Below are 15,910 nucleotides of genomic sequence, written 5' to 3'. Positions count from 1 at the left end.
GGGGGCTTCTGCTGAGTTTCACGTCTCTGCTCAGTGTGGTGTCCTCTTTCAGTAGGTAGACTGGGCACCAAAGCACAGATGCTTTTCAGGCCTCTGCTTATATCCCATTGGCCAGAGCAGGTCACATGGCCGAGGCCAGGGTCAAGGGATGGAGAAGGGCTTCCTCTGGATGGGAGGGGCTGCGGTCACATTGGCAAGGGATGTGCACCCCGGCTGAGAGGGAGGAGTAGAGGGCGGGTCACCTTGAGGAGAGGGCTCGGGGAAGAAGTGGAGTGTTCTTCTCTCCCCTGCCTGGACAAACCAGATCAGAAGCAAGGGCGCCATTGAGGTGTTTTGGGGCCAGTCAGGGTGTAGGCATTCCTCTCGCCGTCCGCCGGGTGCTCGCCCGCCTGCCCCAGACCCTCTGAGTCAGAATCTCTGGGGAGGGGCCTGCAGGGATTCTCACACGAGGCCGCGTTTCAGGAGCCCTGCCCTGGCCCGTACTGGGGGCGTCAGCCTCGGCACAGAGATGTCCGAGCATTCCAGAATGTGCCGTGAGGCTGCCTGGTGTGTGTGTCCAGGAATCCAGAGACTTAATTAGTTCTCACGGATGCCGTCGAACTCTGTGGAGAGCTGCCTGTGGGGACCAGGACGGTTTCATTAGCAGAAAGACCAGTCGGTGCTGTGGACACAAGCCCACGAGGGCTCTGAGCCCAGTCTCTGTCATGGGACAGGGGCCTTGCTGTCCAGGAGACAAGTGGTCAGGGGGCCAGAACTTCAAGAAAAACTCAGAGGGACTTCCCTGGTGGTGCACTGGTTAGGAATCCGCCTGCCAATGCGGGGTACACGGGTTCGATCCCTGGTCCGGGAGATCCCACGTGCCGCGGAGCAACTAAGCCCGTGAGCCACAACTGCTGAGCCTGCGCGTCTGGAGCCTGCGAGCCACAACTACTGAGCCCACGTGCTACAACTACTGAGGCCCGCGCGCCTAGAGGCCGTGCTCCGCAACAAGAGAAGGCCACCGCAATGAGAGGCCCGTGCACCGCAACGAAGTGTAGCCCCCGCTCACCACAACTAGAGAAAGCCCGCGCGCAGCAATGGAGACCCAACGCAACCAAAAATATATAAATAAATAAATTTTTTTAAAAAAGAAAAGAAAAACTCAGAGAAGAAAGTTAAATATGAAGAAATTCTGTCCATTCATTTGGTTGTGTCTGCTGCTGGGTGTAGGACTTCACTGCCAGTTTTCTTATCCACCCCGCTTCACGCAGGGTCCCCTGCGTTCTTGGGAACGAGGTACAGGAGTAGAGCCCAGGGTTAGGCCTGTCACACAGACCCGGAGTTGAATTCTGGCTCTGGCCCCGCTTCGTGGGGACCTCAGGCAGGTGACTACCTTCCTCAGCCACACTTTCCTCGTCTGTAAAATGGGGTTAACACTCGCGGCTACAGGGCTCCTCAGGGCCCGTCGAGCATCGCGCAGGGCGAGTCGTTGGTCTGTGGTGGGGATCGGTGGCCAGGCTTCGAGGCTGAGGCCCCCCTCCCGCCGCTGCCTCGCCAGGCCTGTGGCCAGGGGTGTGCTGAGCGGGGCTCTGCACCGGGCCTCTGCCTTCGCTTAGAGGATTATTCATTTGCCAGTTAGTTGCCTTCTGCTTCTTTCTATTTCTCCTTCTACCCAGGCCAGATTACTTTACCTGTCTCTCTGAGACTCACTTCTGGAAAAACGGTGTAATGTCAGTGGTACCCGCCTCACACAGCCCTTGCAAGGAATAAACGAGAAAAACCACGGGAGGCCTTTGGTCCGTTGCCTGGCACATAGTAGGCGCTCACGACATGTTAGCCTTTGTGACTGGTGACACTGGCCCCGACTGGCCAGCCTTATCCCTTGTCACTTAGGGTGCCTTTCCTTGGCACCAGCCCTGTGTTCTCTGTGCCTGCCAGGCCGGCGGGACCTGCCTCCTCCCCCCGCCTCTGGCTGAACCGGGGCCCCACTCTGGGCTCCGGAGCAGCCTGTCTTTGTGCCCACCGTTTGCTTTGCTCTTTTCCCTTGTTTTTTAAGTTGTGATGAAACACATATAACGTAAAATTTACCATTGTTAGTGTATAGTTCCGTGGCATTCAGTGCATTTACATTGTTGTGTGGCCATCACCACCATCCATCTCCAGAACGTTATTGTCTTCTTTTTTTTAAACTTAATATTTTTTTTTTTTTTTTTGTGGTATGCGGGCCCCCCCCTGCTGTGGCCCCCCCCGCTGTGGAGCACAGGCTCCGGAGCGCAGGCCCAGCGGCCATGGCTCACGGGCCCAGCAGCCCCGCGGCACGTGGGATCCTCCCAGACCGGGGCGCGAACCCGGCTCCCCTGCATCGGCAGGCGGACGCGCAACCACTGCGCCACCAGGGAAGCCCTTAAACTTACTATTTTTAAAAATTTTATTTTATTTATTTATTTTTGGCTGCGTTGGGTCTTTGTTGCTGCGTGCGGGCTTTCTCTAGTTGCGGCGAGCGGGGTCTACTCTTCGTTGCGGTGCATGGGCTTTTCATTGCAGTGGCTTCTCTTGTTGTGGATCACGGGCTCTAGGTGCGTGGGCTTCAGTAGTTGTGGCTCGTGGGCTCTAGAGCACAGGCTCAGTAGCTGCAGCACACAGGCTCAGTAGCTGTGGCGCACGGGCTTAGTTACTCCGCGGCATGTGGGATCTTCCCAGACCAGGGATCGAACCCGTATGCCCTACATTGGCAGGCAGATTCTTAACCACTGTGCCACCAGGGAAGTCCCTTTATTGTCTTCTGAAACTGAATCTCTGTCTCCATTAAACAACAATTCCCCATCCCCCGCCCCCCAGCCCCTGTCCACCACCATTCTACTTTCTGTCTCTATGAATTTGGCTACTCCAGGTACCTCATGCGAGTGGAATCATGGTATTTGTCCTTTGTTGAAACTCACCATATCCTGAGGCAGCCCTGTTTATCCTGGGACAAAGTTTGCTCGAGCCTACAACTAAGAACGGGTCTTCCTCTTCTTACTGGTCCTTCAGACCCATCCTTTTTGACTTTCCAGTCTTCCCACCTGCAGGCTAAACATCCCTAGAACTTCAGATGGGGGTCTTGGGAGGTGGCCCGCAACATAGCACCATCCCAGCTGGCCCTCCAGCTGGTCTGTGGCCTCCTATTTTATTTATTATTATTTTTGGCCATGTGGCATGCGGGATCTTAGTTCCCCAGTCAGAGATCGAACGTGTGCCCCCTGCAGTGGAAGCGTGGAGTCTTAACCACGGGACTGCCAGGGAAGTTCCTTCCTTTTTGTTTTTTAATTGAGATATAATTCACATACCATGAAATTCACCCTTTTAAAGCATACAGTACAGTGGCTTTTAGTATATTCACCAGGCTGTGTGACTATCACCACTGTCTAATTCCAGAACATTTTCATCACCCCCAGAAGAAACACCATACTCATTAGCGGTTACTCCCTGCTCCGCCAGCCCCTGACAACCATTCATCTACTTTCTGTCTCTGGATTGGCCTATTCTGGACGTTTCATATGAATAGAATCATAAAATACGTGGCCTTTTGTGATTGGCTTATTTCATGTAGCATAATGTCCTCAAGGTTCTTCCATGTTGTTGCATGTGTCAGTACTTTATTCCTTTTTGAGGCTGAATAATCTTCCATTGTATGGATATATCACATTTTGTGTATACATTCATCTGTTGTTGGACACCTGGGTGGCTCACCGTTTGCTTCTGGATGTAATTGTTCCAGTCTTGAGCTCCCTGGGCACAGGATCATGTGTCGTCCTGCCCCTGTAAGCCCAGTGCCCAAATCGGGCCTGGCACAGACCTGGCAGAGGCTCCGTGGGGATTTATTAAAATGAACTGACGTTGGGTCATACAGGGGACAGGATTTTTCCACACTGTGCATAAGTGACATCTGCCCTCATCTGTTCTCTCCGAGGTCAGCATGCGGTTCTCCCATCTTGAGAAGGCTCAGACGGCTTGTATTTGTCTCTTGCCAGGGAGGGAGGGGGCACCAGCTGCCTCCTCTGCTTTTCCCACGCTTTCCTGCCTGGTGGAGCTATGGGGAAGCAGCCTGGTGGGGAGCTGGGGGCCAGGTGGACCCTGCTGTCCTTGGGGTGGGGCTGCCAGACTAGGCAGCTGAGGGCACTGGTAGCAGAAGCCTGTGTTTGGGGATTAAACCTTTCTGAGGAAGGCAGATTCAACCCAGTGGTCCTGTCTCATGGTTCAGAGAGGGAGTTTCGCCTTGGCAGAGCAGCTGTGTGACTGTGAGCAGGTGACTCAGCCTCTCTGCTCACACTGGGGAAGCATGACGTCTGACACAGGTGGGTAGTGATGGGCGCCGGGCGACTGCCGGGGGCAGCCTTGTGGTTATTTACTAGCCCTGGCGGAATTCAGGCCCTAGACACCCCCTTTGGGGCTCGGTGGACACCCCCTTTGGGGCGCTCAGCAAGGAGCAGCAGTGATGGAGTGACGGCTTCTGCCACGCTGTGGAGTCAGAGTCTGTGATGTGGGCACAGACCTTACCTGATATTTTTCTTGGGGTCAGGTGAGTAGGGACCACGTAGGACAGGACCTGAGAACCCACAGAGGCATTTTTGCTGATTTATTGGCTCCTCCCCCACCCCAAATTCCAGAGCATTTTTAGCATGCTGTTCCAGGTCAGAGCTATGCCTGGGGCAAACTTTGCCAATCAGCGGGAGATGGGGGAACTTGTTTCCAAACCTGGTTCTCTTTGCCAGTTGCTTCTGCCCTTGTTAGAATTTAAAGGAGAGAGCCTGGGCTTCCCTGGTGGTACAGTGGTTATGAATCCGCCTGCCAACGCAGGGGACACGGGTTCGAGCCCTGGTCCGGGAAGATCCCACATGCCGCGGAGCAACTAAGCCCGTGCGCCACAGCTACTGAGCCTGTGTGCTGCAGCTACTGAGCCTGTGCTCTAGAGCCCACGAGCCACAACTACTGAGCCCACGAGCCACAACTACTGAAGCCCGCACGCCTAGAGCCCGTGCTCCGCAACAAGAGAAGCCACCACAACTGGAGAAAGCCCGCGAGCAGCAACAAGAACCCAACGCAGCCAAAAATAAAAATAAATAAATTTTTTTAAAAAAGAAAAAAAAGAACAGCAGCCCGGTGATTTTAACAATAAATAAATAAATAAAGGAGAGAGCCTGGAGGAAGGCTGGAATTGACTTTGGAGTCGTTGCTGGCCCAGAATCTGAGCTCAGGTGTGACTGATGGATTTGGGAACTGAGCCTCAGTTCCAGGGCCCGTGCTGCCAGCCTCTTAATGGGGCCAAGTTGTGGCCTTGCCGGGGACGGGGCCGAGGGTCCCTCCGACTTAGCTAACAGGTCTAGTCCCACGGGCACCTGGCATGGACCGCTGTGTGGCTTCTTGGTGCCACCGCAGGGTCAGCATGCCGGTGAGTGAGAATCGACACTGGAAAGCACAGGCCACCCCAGCTGGAGCAGCCCTTCCTCATGGCCTGCTCATCACTGACGTGCTGGCTTCATTTCCAGTTCACTTTCGCTATGTGGTGTTCCATCCGTTCCTGGACGAGATTCTGATTGGAAATATCAAAGGCTGCAGCCCGGACGGAGTGCACGGTAATGTTGGCCCTGAGTCCTCACATGAGGCCGGGAGCATGCTGCGGGCAGATGGCGGGGCTAGACTGCCTCCCTTTAGCTTCTGAGCTGGGCCACGTGGTCAGGGGAGGGGTCACATAGGGAAAGAGAACCTTCCCGAGCTGTCCGAGCAGCTTGTGTGCAAGGGGGATACTCAGCCCCCCATGCTGTAACTGTGAGGACCTCGGCCAGCTGGGGGCCTTCACCGCGAGGCCGTGAGTCAGGACCTCAGGGCAGGCACTGGAGCTGGCAGAGGTGACTCGGGTCCCTCGGCATCCGCTGGTCCCTGTCGTGCAGCGTCCACCTCGGGTTTGGGTGGCTGCTCAGGCTGTGGCAGAGGCGTGGGGCTCTGGGGTGGGGACGGGGCCCAGGGTTCCATGGGCAGCACAGGGTAAGGGCTTGCTTGTCCATTCTGAGCCCCGTCTCATGCTGTCACTTGCGTGTCTTCCAGTCTCTCTAGGGTTCTTCGATGACATTCTCATCCCTCCAGAGTCGCTGCAGCAGCCGGCCAAGTTGTATCCTCCCAAGGTTAGAGTGGGTCATGGAGGAGCTCGGGCCTCTCCAAAGGAAGGTCCTCACTCTTCGAGGTGGCCTTGGGTCCTGTGACCTGATGCTGCTGGCCTCTGCCCACCCCTCCAGCTTGCATTTTGCTCGAGAAGCACTGACCTGCCTGTGCTTCTCACACTGACCGTGGCATCTGCACACCTACGCCTCCATCTGGACTGTCAGGCCTGGTTCCAGCTCGCTTTGCTTAGGTTGTCCCTTCAGGAGTGATCTCAGAGGTCACCTCCCTCTAGAGGCCCGCCTGAGTGGCCCACCTCCCCTCCCTCAGCTAACATTTGAGGGCTTGGCTCTGCGGGCCCTAGGCTGGTTGAAGATTCCCTTTGCTGGCTCCCCCATTGTCCCTGTCCCGGCCCTTGCCTGCTGCACCGGGGTTGCTGTTTCTGTAGGTGCTCACCGAGACCGCCCACCAGGAGGGACCCCATCTTGTCCCAACTGTACCCCGCAATGCCCAGCGTGGGACCTGGCGCAGAGGAGGGGCAGGACCCATCTGCGGGGCTGCCACTAGAGGGCAGCATGTCTCTTTGGTGTGGCCTCTGCTGATTGGAGGGGGGCCATCCAGCAGAGCCGGCAGTAGGGAGCCGGGTGCGTGTGTGTGCGCGTGCGCGTGCGCGCGCGTGTGCAGGGCAGGGGGCAGGGTCTGTGTGTGGCTCTGGAACTTGTCAGAAAACCTGGCCCAGGCTGGCCTGTCCCTCAGCCTGGTGACCTCCCATCCTGCCGTGTCCTCTTGGAAACTGGGCAAGTCCTCGGGCTGCCTGCCGTCAAGAGTGTCTGAGGCACGGAGAGGGATGTGGCATTGCGCTATGCGGAGAACACTGGCCGGCTTCATCGAGCACTCGGGCCGACCCGAGGGTCCTGTGGAAAGCACTTTCCACGTGTGCTGTTTTATTACCTCCCCACCGCAGCCCTGGAGGACAGGCCTTACTGTAATCTGTGTTTTACAGATGGGGACCCTGAGGCACTGAGAGCTTGGGCCTGGCCCCTGGTGGGTGGTGGAGCTGAGGTTTGAACTTGGCAGTCGGCCTCTGAGAGGACGGACACAGGCGGAGTCACACCCCAGGCACCGAGGGGCTGTGGTCATTCCATGTTGCGGCGGAGCTCGCGCTGTGCTCTGGAGCTCCTTCCTGCGCTGACGTCCCATGGTGCCTGCCCGGGGTCCGTGTTTCCAGCCTGGGTCCTGGTGCCCAGGAGATCCAGCCACTCACTGGGCCCGGCCCGACCTTGCCTCTAGCACACGGCGCTGGGCCTGCTTTTCCTGTGACTTCCCAAAGCATCTCAGCCTGGGATTGGATTTTCCTGGGGCGTTCCGTGGGAGGACTCCCCAACACTCGGGGCTCCCCCGTGGCCTGGTTGTTGCCTTGACCCTGTGCCCCGCCCAGTGACGAGGCGGAGCAGGTGTGGGTGTGGGAGTACGAGACGGAGGAAGGAGCGCACGACCTGTACATGGACACCGGCGAGGAGATCCGCTTCCGGGTGGTGGACGAGAGCTTTGTGGACACGTCCCCCACCGGGCCCAGCTCGGCCGATGCCGCCTCTTCCAGCGAGGAGCTGCCAAAGAAGGAGGCTCCGTACACGCTTGTGGTGAGCTGTCCTGATAAGACTGCGGGGAACCGCGGGGCGGGAGGACCCAGCAGGTCAGGGTGCAGGTCCCTGTTGTGGGGTCTTGGGCGGTCCCTTCTCCCTGGGGAGCCCCCATTTCTGCAGGCCAGGGCAGCGGTAATTGTTTTTTTCCTTATAAATTTATTTTTTGGCTGCGTCGGGTCTTTGTTGCTGTGCGCGGGCTTTCTCTAGTGGCAGCGAGCGGGGGCTACTCTTGGTTGTGGTGTGGTGGCTTCTCCTGTTGCGGAGCATGGGCTCTAGGCAGGCGGGCTTCAGTAGTTGTGGCACGTGGGCTCAGTAGTTGCAGCTCGCGGGCTCTAGAGCGCAGGCTCAGTAGTTGTGGTGCACGGGCTTAGTTGCCCCAAGGCATGTGGGATCTTCCCGGACCAGGGCTCAAACCCGTGTTTCCTGCATTGGCAGGCGGATTCTTAACCACTGCGCCTCCAGGGAAGCCCGGGGCAGCAGTAATTCTTGCAGCGAGGTCGTAAAGCTGCCATGGCTGTTGGGGAGGGCAGGGGAGTCAGACCCCTGCCCACACGAGGGATGACACCAGCTGGACAACAAGGCTGTGGGTCAAGGGGCTGAGAGAGGAAGAAACCAAGGGAGGGGTGGTGACCCCCAGGGCTGCTGCCACTACAAACCCACATGGCCTGAGGTGGCAGGGAAGCTGCAACCGGCCAGATCTGACTTGGGTCCCTTTTGTCTTTTACCCTCGTGAAGCCAGACAGCGACACATGACAGAAGTGGGATTTCAGGGGCCTGCTGGTAGGGTTTTCTGGTATAACGGTGGGCCCCAGGTTGTTGACTTTTAGGGCAGCTGTGTCTGTCAGGATTGTGGGTGGCCCAAGGCTTCCCCTCTGCATGTGTTTGGAGGCTGGGGCTCAAGGTTACTAGGCCTTTCTGGCAGAACTAGACCACGAGTGGCTCAGAAGCTAGGCCCAGGACTGGTCTGCTGGTGCCTGTGTGGGCCAGGCTTGGGGGCGAGGGGTGAGGGGCTGTAGCCTCGGTAAACCAGCACTTTCCTTACACGCCTCAAGAGAGGCTGGAGGGGCTTCCCTGGTGGCGCAGTGGTTGCGCGTCCGCCTGCCGATGCAGGGGAACCGGGTTCGCGCCCCGGTCTGGGAGGATCCCACATGCCGCGGAGCGGCTGGGCCCGTGAGCCATGGCCGCTGAGCCTTTGCGTCCGGAGACTGTGCTCCGCAACGGGAGAGGCCGCAGCAGAGGGAGGCCCGCATACCACAAAAAAAAAAAAAAAAAAAAAAAGAGAGGCTGGAGCAGGAGAGGGGAGTCTGGACCAGCTGGGAGTGCTGGTGCAGCTCCTGGATGTCCCCAGAGCCTCCTGGCTGGGGTGTGCCCCACCCTCCCTTTGGCCTGTGCTGGGCACCTAAAAGGAAGGGCGCCCTTTGCTTCCTGTCCAGGTTGGCTCCAGCTCTAAAGGTAGATGAAACGTGCCTGTCCTCTCTCTACCCCTGGCAGGGATCCATTAGTGAGCCGGGCCTGGGCCTTCTCTCCTGGTGGACTAGCAGCTAGCACTGGGGCTTGACACTGGACCCTGCCCAGCCCTCGGGAAGGTGGTGCAGCGGGTCCTGAAGACAGCGGTGGCTCTGCAGATGCCGAGGAGCAGCCTGTGCCCTGCCAGGCTGTCCCCTCCCCTCCTCCTCCCAGACCTACCCCGCTGAGTCCCACCGTCCACATGGACTTCTGCCTGTCAGTGACAACAAAGATATTTAATAAATGACGGCCGCATCAGTTGGGAGAGCCACCCTTGTCTCAGTGTTCTAAGGTTACCGAGTTGCCACAGCTGGGACGGTTCCTCACCCCGGATCACTTCTGGAGGTGACTCGATGGCAGGACTTGGGGTTTGAGAGATCCAGGCTATGCTCTGGGCCAGCTGAGCGTGGTGGCTCCATAAAGTAACACAGAGCAAGAGGCTGGCCTGGGGCAGCTGTCAGTTGCTGGTCAGAGTCTGACCTTTAAGGGAAAAACCATCTTCTTCCCACCCGCATGTGGAAGGTGGGGCGGCCTGGACTCAGCTGACCAGCTCCATCAGGAAAGTGGGTGCTGTGGATTTTGCTGGCCCAAGGGGGTGAGGGCTGGTGACCTGCTGTTATTCCCCCACCAGCAGTACAGCAGGAAGCCTCGGGCCAGCTGTCACTTTCCGACCTTGGCCACGCCAGGAACAAACACCCTGTGGGTCTGTCTGCGTGTGATGCGAGATCCTGGCACCAGGGCAAGCACCCCATCATTTACCCAGCAGAATGGCTTTGCCAGAGGCCTTCTGTCCCTTCACTCATTTCTGCCAGGAATTTTTGCCGGAACCAGGACATCGTGTTGTGGCACCCACCCGACGCCATGTTTCTGTCAGGCAAGTCTTGTCCTGATGAAGGAATCTCCGTGGAGCCTGCCTCCTGCCCTGGCCTTTCTGCTCACGTGGACGCAGGGCCGTGGAGGTATGGGTCGGGCCAGTGGACGGTGCTCCAGGGAGAGGAGCAGTTGCATAGCAGTGCCTGTGGCCGCCCTGTACTAAAAACTAGGGAGCAGTACACATACGGACTAGCTGTGACCTTGGACCTGGTGGTCTGTCTGTACAACAGACACTCTCTGGGCGTTTGGGGGATGTGGGGGCTGCATCTTGGGCCACCCCGCCCCCCAGCCCATCGGGGAAACTACTGGAATGTGTGGGCGTGGGGAGGGGAGGCTGCAGCAGAAGCAGGGCGGGAAGGAAAGTGGAAAGTCTGGTGACGGGCCCGGCTGTGGCGTGGCTGTCGGCGTCCACTGACTGGCTGTGAAGGACCCCCCCCCCCGCCCCCGCCGCCCCACAGGCTGGAGTTGGTAACAGCACAGACACCACCACTCACAAAGGAACACTCACTGAATCTGGATTCTTATTTTCCTTAGAAGAGCAAAAGGATCTTTCAAACCCTTCAGCCACCAGTGAAACGATCATGCAGCAGAAAAACTTTAGATGGGAGTCTGTCATTAAAAATAAATACAGTTGTTGCACAAAGCTGCTCAAGATCTGAATCAAACTAAATACAGGAAGGTGGGGGCTTGATACGTTATTTTAAGAACCTCCCCACCCCCACCTTTGGGTCACTCCACGGGCGGAGGGAAGAGAGGGCAGGAGGCCCGGCCACACCATCTCGGTGGTGAGCGAAGCCACGGCTGGATCGGATCAGATCCAGTTCTGGTGACGCAGAACTGCACTCGTGACGCCGGAGCTGGGTCCGAGGGACAGGACGGGCGGGCACTGGTGGCAGAGCAGGACCTCACTTCTGCTGCAGCTCCTTCATTCTGTTCAGAGCGCTGCCAGCGCGGAACCACTCGATCTGGGTCTCGTTGAAGGTGTGGTTCAGGAGGATGGTCTCCTGGGTCCCGTTGGGGTGCTTGATGATGCATTTCAGGGGCTGGGAGGAGGAGGAGGAGGAAGGCACCTGTGGGTGGACTGGCTCTTGGGGACACGGCCCTCGGTTCTGGTAGAGGGTCAGGAGAGTGGGTCACTGCTCTGGGGCCTTGGGGCCAGCAAGGCGAACCAAATCCTAGGCCAGGTCTGGGCCTCGGTGGCCATGGTAAGACCTAGATGGCTTAACTCCTGGGGCCAAGAGGGTCCTGCCGGGCGTGGGCTGCTGGCCTCTGAGTGCCAAGCCTGGGCTACTGAGCGGACGGTAGGAGGGCCTGAGCTGGCTCTACCCTCATCTCTGGGAAGGCATTTCCTTCCCTCTCTAGGGGGGCTACCTGGAGAATTTAGGGGCCCTTCTAGCTGGAACAGAGGCTCATGGGAGGAGGTGCAGGTGGGGCCAGGTGTAGAAGGAGGGGAAGCAAGGTGGCTGCCCCCTCCATTCCCCTCCCCTCTTACGAGGGCCCTGGCGGAAATGGGCTGGCTGGTCCACCTCCTTCCCTGGTCCCCTACCTTGCCAGGGGCAAAGTCCTTCAGGCCCTGGATGGTCAGCTTGTCCACAGGGTGAATCTTGTTGTAGTCGGCTGGGTCAGCGAAGGTGAGGGGCAGCAGACCCTGCTTCTTCAGGTTGGTTTCTAGAAGGCAGAGGGCACACTCAGTCCATACGCAGCAGGTTCCGTTTGTGAGGAACCTCACCAACCAAGTCTAGGTAAGGCTCTGGGAGAGACACCCCTAGTCCTGCCACATGGGGACAAACCTGGGGCGTCTACGAGGACCACGCTGGCCGCACCCCCAGTGACGTGGGGCCCTCGGCAAGCGTGCTTTGGTGCCTGTGTTTCCTGAGGCCTCTGACAATCAGAGACAATCCTTTGACCACGTGCCCTGGATTTCAACTGCTACAAGTTTGGAAGCAAGACCAGTACATGCTGGAGATGGGAAGCTGTGGGTGTCAGAATGCACCCAGCTCTGAAGGGGCAGAGGCTGGAGGCTGGTGACGGTGGAAAAACGAGCTGCCGACACGCCCTAGGAACCAGGCACGTGGCTCCAGGCCCCACTGGGCCACTGGCAGGTTGGGTGACCCGGGGCTGCCAGCGAGGGGAGGCGGATGGGGCTGGGCGGGGGCTCCAGCTCACCGTGGATCCTGGCGAAGCTCTTGGTGATGATGGCCCGGCCCCCGAGGTGGCGAGGCTCCAGTGCCGCGTGCTCCCGGCTCGAGCCCTCGCCGTAGTTCTCATCTCCGATCACCGCCCACCGGATGCCATGTGCCTGTCAGGAAAGTAAGGAGCGAGCTTATGAGGGAGAGGAGGGCCCTGGCCCCCTCCTGCACAGTCCTCGGGCTTCCTAAGGCTCACAGGTCAAGGAGCTAGAGAGTCCCCTCCTCAGCTGCTCCCCAAGGACAGGTGAAGTGAGAGGTGAATCCAGCCCAGACCAGGCCCTGGGAAGACATGTGATGAGACACGGGCCTTGGCTGTCCACGGTGGGCCTGGGAAGGTGCGACCCCCCCGCCCACCAGCGCTCAGCCTGGAGGCAGGCGTGAGTGGGGGGGGCACAGTGTCGGGGAGAGCCCAGGGCAGTGGGGGTGACAGACATGGGACTGCCTCCGTGGCACTGGGACACTATTCAACTGCAGAGCTACTGGTATGGACTCCCCCTGTCCCTGAACCACCCATCGCCCCACGCAGCCACCAGGAGGTGCCAGAGGACCCCCGTCCCTACCCCCCACCAACCCACCTTGTAGTAGCGGGCGGTGTCAGGGACAGGACCAAACTCCTGGGTGACGGCATTGCGCACGGAGTTGGCCTTGCCATTTTCGATGTTGATGGCACCGATGAGCAGATTATTGGAGATGTTGTCCAGGTGCCCACGGAACTTGAGCCAGGGGCCGGCAGCCGAGATGTGGTCAGTGGTACACTTCCCTTTGACCTGGGGTGTGTGAGCAGAGAGAACAGAGGTCGTGGCAGGGCCTGAGTGACGGATGAAGGGAGAGGCCCTCTCGAGGCAGGCAGCAGGACCCGGGATGGGGACACGAGAAGGATGTCGGGCTGTGACACAGGGTCTACAGTTTTGGTGTCACCGCTCTGGCCAAGAGGGCTCAGGCAAGGCTGTCACCCACCCCTCAGAGGGGGTAGAGGAGGCTGGACATGGAGGACACATATGTCTGCTCACTCGCCCTTTAGACCTGGGCTCCCAGGTAGGAGATGCCCAGGCTGGAAGACCAGCTACAGATCTCATGCCAGACACAGAGAGGAGCCCAGGGATGTGTCTGGGTTCTGGCTAGTGACTGATCAGTTTCACCTACCACGTGGGCCTAATATTGGCTGTGACACTGCCTGGAGACCCCACAGTTAACAGCATAATGCACGTGTGACATGGGTCTGAGGCCTCTGGCTGTACCACAAGAGCTTGTCTGCTCAGCTCCCAAACACAGGCCATACCCCCCGATGCTCAACTGTGGGCACAGAGGAAATGACATCTTCCGGAGCTCGTCTGGTCAAGCCAGACGTGTGGAGACCTGGCTGTACAGGGTCACATGTGCCCATATTTCCCTCCCTGTGCTGCATTCGCTACCCACACCCACTGGAGGTGGCCCTCACTAGCTGGAGCAGGATTGCTGAGGGCCTCAGACAGCAGCTGGCCAGACTCAGTTCTGCCTGGCACGGGGCAGTGGAAGAGGGGACCCAGATGCCCTCACTCCTCTGCAGCCAAACCTCCCTTCCTGCCCCCACCCTAATCTTGACCGTGTCCTCCACCAGGGTCCATGGGAGAATGCGTGGTTTCACGGCCCTTCCTACCAATCAAGGGAGGGTGCCCTGGCAGCAGGGCTGTCCTCCCTGTCCCCATGCCGCTGACCTTGATGAGGATTTGCAGGTCCTCCAGGTCTTTGCCGTCCCACTTGTCAAAAGGCTCCAGGAGCTGCAGACGCTGGCTGGTGGGACTCACGTCCACCCGCTGCCCGCTGCTGTCCTTAGGGGGGTGCTGGTAGGTGTCCTGTCCGGGATCGAACTCCTGCAGCAGGGGACAGGGCACGTTGGGTGCCAACCCCTCGGCCCCCGTTCGGAAAGGCTCTCACGGAAGGCAAGCTCCCCCGAGCACCGAGCCGCTCTCTGCCGGTGAACGCGGCCGCTTCACTCTCACAAACAGTGAGCGTCCCTCCTGGCGGGAAGTGTCTCAGCCACACAGCAGCCCTGAAGCCCAGGCCGAGGCGGGCGTGCAGGACAGGCGGCAGTGGTGGTGCCTGCTCACCGCTCGGGGAAGCTCATCTGCGTCTGGAGCCTCCAGCTTGAACTTCTTGCCATCCTTGCCCGTCAAGAAGTCAGTATCTGGGTTGAACTTGAGGGTGCCAGCAATGGACAGAGCTGTGACAATCTGAAATGGAGGCGGCCAGTTTGTCAGTTAGCACCAGACTCCACTCCCGTTCCTCCACCTCAGCAGAGACCAAAACTGAGATGGAGCCCAGGAAACTTCCAGATTCTCCACAGACCACTCTTCCCCTCAGAGGCGGGAGCTACAGGAATCTCCCTGGGACCAGGGCCATTGGGCCCGCAGGGGACTCATGAACCCAAGGGTAATCTGGCCTCTACCACCCCCACTGGGGCCTGACCTCAGAGCCCCCTCGACCAGGGTCAGCGCCGGACCCAGAGAGGCCGGAAATGCGGCTGCAATGAAAATGTTCCTTAATGGGAACTGAAAACATGGAAAGGGCCATTTCTTCACAAAAGTATTTCTGGAACACTCATTTAAAAAACCAAGTTACAAAAGACTGGCCAAGTGCGGACAGCCACTAAGTGCCTGGAGCACGCGGCTCAGTGGCTGTTCATCGTGACAGCACGGCCCCCCTCCCGGCTCGGGGACGGTGCGAGCACCTCCTGCGCCGCTCCTGGGCCGCCGACAGGACCCTGGGGCAGAGGAGGTGAGTGACAGGGTCAAGCCCATAGGGCTGGGTGGAGGTAGGGCTGCCTTCTGTCCCCGGTGGTGATTCTAAAGCTCCTGCTCACGATCGCACCTGTGCTAAATGAGACCTCAGACTCCTGGGACTGAGGGGAGCCAGGCAGGGGGCACCAAGGGAGCTTGATGCCTGGGGCCAGCAAGGTTTGCGGCTCTTGGTTTCTGCCCTGACAATCCCTTGCCCTGCGATGCCAAGCCTCCCTCAGCAGCCCTGCGGGGTCAGACGGCCTTCCCCAGTGCCCCTACTCCCCTGACGGGCCAGCAGCAGGGCCCCGAGAGGCCGTCCCAGGTTAGGGCCGGGCCTGGCAGAGTCTCACCTCAGGGGATGTGACGAAGGCATGGGTCTCGGGGTTCGCATCATTGCGGCCTGTGAAGTTCCTGTTGTAGGAGGTGACGATGGTGTTCTTCTCCCCCTTCTTGATGTCCTTTCTGCCAGGTCAGAGGGGACAGAGTTAGGGATGTCTGGCCTTGTCACCTGGCCCCTCCTGCCTAGCTCATGGCAGAGGAGGGGGAACTGGAAAGACCCTGAAAGGGTCACCTCTTCCCAGAACTCACACACACAGAGCAAGAGGGAACCTCGGGCATCACTGAGGTTTGCTCGAGACCACACGTAAGACAGAGGCCAGACCAAGGCCAGAGTCTCCTGACCCGGGCACTGCTTCCTTTCAAGAGGCTGCATCAGAGGTCACCACTGTGCACTACGATGAGGCCCCCCTGGCTTCTTCCTGCCACCCCAGGCTCTGTCCAGGTGGCCACTCAGTGCTGCTGGGGGCTCTTCCTCTTTACTTCCAGCCCAACT

The 15,910-nt window shown here is 58.9% G+C and overlaps 2 protein-coding genes across 4 annotated transcripts in view; one reads left to right on the top strand and one right to left on the bottom strand.

The window, feature by feature from the left end:
- The first annotated feature begins 4,830 nt into the window (after positions 1-4,830).
- On the top strand, positions 4,831-10,755 carry LOC102979717 (RNA polymerase III subunit H). Of its 3 annotated transcripts, none has more exons than XM_028486264.2 (4): positions 4,831-5,591; positions 6,061-6,124; positions 7,550-7,751; positions 9,892-10,755. In XM_028486264.2, exons 1-4 carry the CDS (start codon positions 5,360-5,362, stop codon positions 10,294-10,296), a joined length of 903 nt encoding a protein of 300 aa, XP_028342065.1. In that variant the 5' UTR covers positions 4,831-5,359; the 3' UTR covers positions 10,297-10,755. The 3 variants fall into 3 exon arrangements, with proteins under 3 accessions (XP_028342065.1, XP_054939270.1, XP_028342067.1); XM_055083295.1 differs by having other exon boundaries at positions 4,832-5,591; positions 9,895-10,755; XM_028486266.2 differs by lacking the exon at positions 9,892-10,755 and adding an exon at positions 9,246-9,527 and having other exon boundaries at positions 4,865-5,591.
- ACO2 (aconitase 2) overlaps positions 10,632-15,910 on the bottom strand; it is a 23,959-nt gene continuing 18,680 nt past the window's right edge. Inside the window, exons 11-17 of the mRNA XM_028486263.2 lie at positions 15,429-15,540; positions 14,410-14,532; positions 14,017-14,172; positions 12,898-13,089; positions 12,300-12,432; positions 11,680-11,801; positions 10,632-11,176 (exon numbers count right to left, since the gene is read on the bottom strand). Coding sequence (XP_028342064.1) covers positions 11,039-11,176; positions 11,680-11,801; positions 12,300-12,432; positions 12,898-13,089; positions 14,017-14,172; positions 14,410-14,532; positions 15,429-15,540 — 976 coding nt within the window. The 3' untranslated portion in view covers positions 10,632-11,038. The remainder of the gene's footprint in view (positions 11,177-11,679; positions 11,802-12,299; positions 12,433-12,897; positions 13,090-14,016; positions 14,173-14,409; positions 14,533-15,428; positions 15,541-15,910) is intronic.

The sequence above is a fragment of the Physeter macrocephalus genome, unplaced genomic scaffold (assembly GCF_002837175.3).
Source record: "Physeter macrocephalus isolate SW-GA unplaced genomic scaffold, ASM283717v5 random_769, whole genome shotgun sequence".
NCBI lineage: Eukaryota > Metazoa > Chordata > Mammalia > Artiodactyla > Physeteridae > Physeter > Physeter macrocephalus.
Note: the sequence above shows the minus strand (reverse complement) of the source record. Positions and strands in the feature narration are given on the sequence as shown.

What these genes read in the sequence shown, in the direction of transcription:
- LOC102979717 (XM_028486264.2), top strand. Translation starts at nt 5,360, where the DNA reads ATGGACCGCTGTGTGGCTTCTTGGTGCCACCGCAGGGTCAGCATGCCG. An exon ending in CTGCAGCAGCCGGCCAAGTT is followed by an intron (nt 6,125 to 7,549) that starts GTATCCTCCCAA and finishes TGCCCCGCCCAG; the next exon opens with TGACGAGGCGGAGCAGGTGT. An exon ending in AGGCTCCGTACACGCTTGTG is followed by an intron (nt 7,752 to 9,891) that starts GTGAGCTGTCCT and finishes TTCCCCCACCAG; the next exon opens with CAGTACAGCAGGAAGCCTCG.